This window comes from Xenopus laevis, chromosome 3L, assembly GCF_017654675.1.
Source record: "Xenopus laevis strain J_2021 chromosome 3L, Xenopus_laevis_v10.1, whole genome shotgun sequence".
Classification (NCBI taxonomy): Eukaryota; Metazoa; Chordata; class Amphibia; order Anura; family Pipidae; genus Xenopus; species Xenopus laevis.
The window spans coordinates 156,988,010-156,993,815 of NC_054375.1; the positions used below are offsets into that span (position 1 = coordinate 156,988,010).

Here is a 5,806-nt window from a genome sequence, read left to right on the forward strand (position 1 = left end):
ATCAGAGGCTCTACCATTAATTGTTTCTCATTAACTGAAGCTTCTTTAACTCAACTTCCCCTTCAAGTGGAGAGACCAGGCAATAAAATATTAAGGGGTACAATTAACCTCTACCTATCAAACATTATACAAAAACACGCATCCTCCTCTCTTCATTTTATTAAAAAAGGAAATCCAGACCTGGGGGAAATAGCACCCGTAAAAATGGATCATTTCACCAAGCTGCTACATGTATTTAATGCCCTGCCAATTGAGATTCCTAAGAGTATTATACAGTCCTGTCAGAGATAAATGCTTAATTTTATTTGGAATAGAAGGAGACATAGGGCCCCAAGCCATACAATGTATAGTCAAAGAACCCAAGGATGAATGGGAGAGCCTACATTTCTAAAGACTATATGGCAGCACAACTAAAACCAGAATTAGATTGGGCCACGTATAAACAGAACTCTAAGTGAACCCAAATAGAAAGAAGAAAGCCTAGGACAAGTACACACATCAAGTTTGATTTGGAGCCCTAAACAGCAGTTTCAGAGATAACATCTTCTGAATCCATGAAAGGTTTCCCCAGGTTTTTAAATTTTGCATTATATAGATTCTTTCAAACAGCCTGAAGGGCCTGTAATTTATTATCCTGAAAGGAAATTTGTAGAAAGGGACATACCCAAAATAAATTGACATCTACTTTGTATAATCTGTTGTTGGACAGAAACCGGATACTCGTCCTTACCCATAAATGCTCATGTGGGAGAGAGATCTGGGAACAAAAATATCCCTATATAACAGCTTGCCAAGGTATTTGGGACAACGCACCTAAATCTTCCATTTCTATATATATATTATATATATAATTATAATTGCTGGTGACATTTTGCTTTATTGGCTATATACTGAATAATAGAATTATTCAAAAACCTGATTTGCATTTGGTAAAATATTGTTTATTGTATAATATTTTTTAGGGCATTTTTCATATCTGTACTTCTCAAGCTGTAAATCATTGGGTTAATAAAAGGAGTCACTACTGTGTATAAAAGTGAAAGAAGTTTGCCAATGGTCTGTGACTGGTTTCTTGTGGGAACCACATAAGTAACAATGAGAGTCCCATAAAATATGGAGACCACGGCCAAGTGGGAGCTGCAGGTGGAGAAGGCTTTTTGTCTTCCAATATTGGACGTTATCTTTAGGATTTCATGGGCAATACAGATATAGGATCCAGTAATGACCACTAAGGGGATAAGTAACAAAGCGCTGGATACTGTGATTGTCAATATCCGTGCTAATGAGGTGTCTGAACAGGAAAGTTCTAGAAGGGGAAAGTAATCACAGAAGAAATGGTTGATGGTATTTTGGTTACAGAACTCTTGTGTAGCTACAGTAATCACAGTAACTGGTATAAAGCTAAGGGCAAGCAGCCATGACATGACAATTAATTTAACACAAAATGTGAGGTTCATTATTGAAGAATAACACAGAGGATTACAGATGGCCAGATATCTGTCATAGGACATCACAGTTAGAAGAAGACACTGTAAAGCTTCAGTGACAGCAAATAAATAAAGTTGTGTAATACAGCCAATAAGGGGTATTTTATATCCTTCATTTATTACAGTTCTGAGCATGATGGGAACAATAACCATGGACTCCAGGATATCAGATATGGAGAGTTGTTGGAGAAAGAAGAACATGGGAGAATGAAGATTTCGGCTAATTGTTACCAATACTATGACAAGGATATTTTCAAACATGGTCAATATGTGAATCAAAAGGATCACTGAAAAAACAAGGATTTTGAAATTGTTGAGATGCTGAAATCCCAAAAGGAAAATCTCTGTGACCATTGAGTCATTGTTCATTTGCATTGCCTAGGAGGGAAGAAGTATATTAGTATTACGTTTTACATAGTAAGTTACACTACATAGTTACATAGTAAGTTAGATTGAAAAAAGACACACATCCATCTATTTCAACCCTTTAAGTCTATATATAATCTGCCAAACTGCTAGTAGATCCAGAGGAAGGCAAAAAAAAAACCTTTGAAGCTTTTCCGATTTGCCTCAGAGGGGGGACTTGTACTATGAGCTATCTTCCATAACCCTGTATTCCCTCACTTGCTAAACACCATCCAACCCCTTCTTATACCTATCTAATGTATCAGCCTGTACCACTGATTCATGGAGACAATTCAACATCTTCACAGCTCTCACTGTAACAAACCCCTTCCCAATATTAAGATGGAACCTCCTTTATTTTAAAAGGAACGGGTGACCTTGTGTCAGCTAGAAGGACCTACTGGTAAATAAGCATTAGAGAGGTTATTGTTTATAATTTAAACCTGCCTTTCCTTCCTCGCACTACCCCACCACCCATATTAGAGACACTGCTTCCCATGGGGCTCTGAGAATCAGTCTGCTCCATACATGCCACTTCAGAGCTGTCCTCCCCAGCATCTTCACCCAAAATGTGGAATCTTTTGCTTTGGACAAGCTGTGGACCAGCCCCCCTACCATTCTATCCCCTACTTCACCTCTTAACTATAATAAACATGTCTCCCTCATTTGCCTCCACTGCCCCTTCTCCACCCCCACTATACTGGCCAATGTCAGTGGTTGCTCTGTGAGACTCCTTTCCTCCGCCAAGTTTGCACCTCAGTGCTGAAATTTCCCCCCTTAGATTCTGCAGTTCAGATTCCAAGATGTAAATCCACCTGCTTCTCTCTTATATAAATACTGCCTGGAACTGTTGTTCCATAACCACATACATGAGACACACATTGATTAATACAGGCAAACCCACTTGCACTCATATTTACACTGGTGCTTACAGTCTCCCAAATGCAATTTCTCAATTCGCCTCTTTTGTTTTCAACACCTTTAGGTTTTTAATGCCGCTAAACACTTAGATCACAGGCAACACTTGCTTAGCAGCTCCCACACTTGCTGTGCGGTCACAAATAGTGATGGGCGAATTTGCGCACGAAATTCGCGAAACGGCGAAAAATTCGCGAAACGGCGCCGGCGCCCGTTTTCTTTACGCCGGCGGCCGTTTTTGTCGCCGGCGAATTTTTGACGCGAATTTTCATGGGCGTTTCGCGGATTTATTCGCTGGCAGCGAAACGCGCAAATTTGCCGCGAATTCGCACCTGGCGAATAAATTCGCCCATCACTAGTCACAAACGTATTGAGGTATCAAAACCTCAATGATAACGATTTGCTTGGAATTATATACGTCACAACAACACATTAAACTTTTTACTGCCTCATTGTATTATTTATCACCATTTTAATAATTATATGATTTATTTTCAGTGAGTTGTGTTAGTATTAGTGGGCGACATGGAAGCATGATTGCGGGGAGTTGTGAGAGTGAGATGCTGAACCAGGTGTATGTAAACAAGCCTTTCCAGCAATTGGAAGAAGCCATGTAAATGGAAGAAGGGAAACTGGATGATAATTGTTGGGAAAGTTGGGATCAAGGGAATGTTTTTTGAGGAAAGATGTGATTAGTGTTTGTTTTGTAAAGATGAAAAGTACCAGTAGAAAGGTAGCAGTTAAACAGATGGGTAAGTGCAGGAGAGAGTGTATCAGAGATTTGGTAAAGGAGGTGAGAAGTTTTGGGGTCAAAGCAACAGGTTGTGGGTTTTGATCAGGCTACAAGTTTGCTAACTTCCTCTAGTGTTGCAGGGCTAATGAAGTGCAAAGTGGATGTGAGTGGACTGCAAGATAATCTGAGCTTGTTGTCAGAAGGTATGATCAGTCTAATGAGATTGCTTTTTGTTTAGGGTGGTGTCACACGTAGTGTTCTATGGAGATTAGTCGCCCCGCGACAGATCTCCTCTTCTTCGGGCGACTAATCTCCCCGAAATGCCTTCCTGCTGGCTAGAATGTGAATCGCCAGCGGGATGGCACTTGGATTGCTTTGTTTTACCCAAGTCACCCAAAGTTGCCTCATGAGGAAACGAAGAAGAGGAGATTTGTTGCTGGACGACTAATCTTCCCAGAATGCTACATGTGCCACCATCCTTAAAGGAATGAACAAACAAAAGTAAAGTTTGGGTGAAGAAAAAACAGATATGCACAAGTTTTGCTGCAAAGGTGCCTTTAATCACCAACACACAACATGTTTCGAGCACAGTGCTCTTTTTCAAGTGTAAAGGAATGAGCAAGGTCTTGGGCAGTAACTTTAATGGGTGGCGGGTGCAGAGGAGGCATATTAGAGAATTAAATGTGGCAAACAGTTGTTTTGATTTAGAGGATAGAGAGGAGATTTAAGAATATAAGTAAAATTGTCTAGCTATTGATAAAGCTTGATTTTAGCATGAACGTAAAGAGAGCATGAACTTGAAGTGGATGAAGTCAGGATCAGTTTGTGACTTTCTCTTCTCTCGTTCAGCTTATCTACTACATCTTCTGAGGTACCGAGTTAAACTAGTGTGCCAGGGTTGGGGTTTAGCTGGTCAACTGTTAGGTAGAAGTAGCAAGGGAGTCAAGAGCTGTTGAAAGAACATTGTTGTAGAGAGAAGCTGCAATGTTTGGACAGGACCTACTACAAGCACATTTTCAACTGGCCTTTGCTATGTATTGACATGGTTATTAACCTTACGATTGTGCCACTTTCTAACTTGTAACCTGAAACTTGGTTGCTAGGTCACTGACCAATACCAAAAACCATTCTTTTTACTGCTGATCATTCTTTCGCCTATTCATCCAATTCATTTATCAGAGTGCAAGAGATTGCCTTCAAGGCAACCCCATCAAGTCAGAATTTCAAGGTGCAACAAAAATGTTTAGAAAACGGGAGAGGGAGGAATAAGGTGTGATATCAGCTGTGTTCTTGCCTTATTTAGTGGGACAAGCTCATCATCAATGCCCAAGATGCACGAGTGACTCAGGAGTGACTACTCCAGGAAGAGACAAGCAAATTAAAATGAATTCCACTATTTTTGATCAGTAGCCCTGGATTAGGAACATTCCCATATGTGAAAGAAATTTGTGTCGTGTTAAGGCATTTTTGGCAATTTTCAGCTCAATGATCCATTATCTTCATGCTAAGGATGTCTTGTAAATATTAAGAAACTATAAAAATGTTGACTGATATAATCCCAAATAGGATTTTTTTGGGGTGATCTTAGTTTTTTATTTGCCACTAGCCTCAACAAATTGAGTAATTTGAGACGTTACTAAAGATTTGTTTATGTCATTGGGTCTCATAGTCAGACCTAAGATAATATCACCACCTGACCTATGTTAGAGAGTTAAACTGGGGCCAGAACATTTGTTTTAGTTGTAGATATTGGTAGAATATGATATAGGGTTTTGAGTCAAAATTGGGAATGTTCCTTCATTTTTAAATTGTTTTTATTAGCATTTATGTAAACAAACCACCAGATTAACATAAGACAATGTTAACAAACAAGATCTTACTACACATTTCAGACATATCAGTGGAAACAAATTGAGTTCAAGTAGTATTAATCAATGACAGAAATGAAACTTGTAGTATCAATAAGGTAACATGAATAAACTTTCAAAATATATAAAGAAAAAAGAAAAAAGGAAAAAAAAACCAAACAGACCAAATAAAGCAATGCCATGGCTTCCAAAATCAACCTCAAAGCTAATAGTTAAATCTCAAACTGGAAATATTATCTCTTTCTTTTTTGTTCTTTTCTTCCCAAAAATTTTAAAGATTTTATGATATCAGTTGGACAGCTGGCATGTTAATGGATGTTTGGATCAATGGGATGTTTAGAGAGGAAGAAATCATCCTTTCAATTTCCAGCCATAAGGAACTGATCAAGGGACAC

The 5,806-nt window shown here is 38.9% G+C and overlaps 1 protein-coding gene across 1 annotated transcript; it reads right to left on the reverse strand.

Annotated features, from left to right (window-relative positions):
- Positions 1 to 941: 941 nt before the first annotated feature.
- Positions 942 to 1,797, reverse strand: LOC121401316 (olfactory receptor 1-like). The gene has a single exon (XM_041585701.1). It carries the CDS (start codon positions 1,746 to 1,748, stop codon positions 942 to 944), a length of 807 nt encoding a protein of 268 aa, XP_041441635.1. The 5' UTR covers positions 1,749 to 1,797.
- Positions 1,798 to 5,806: the final 4,009 nt, after the last annotated feature.

Coding starts and splice junctions, on each gene's coding strand:
- LOC121401316 (XM_041585701.1), bottom strand. CDS start 1,748: ATGTTTGAAAATATCCTTGTCATAGTATTGGTAACAATTAGCCGAAAT.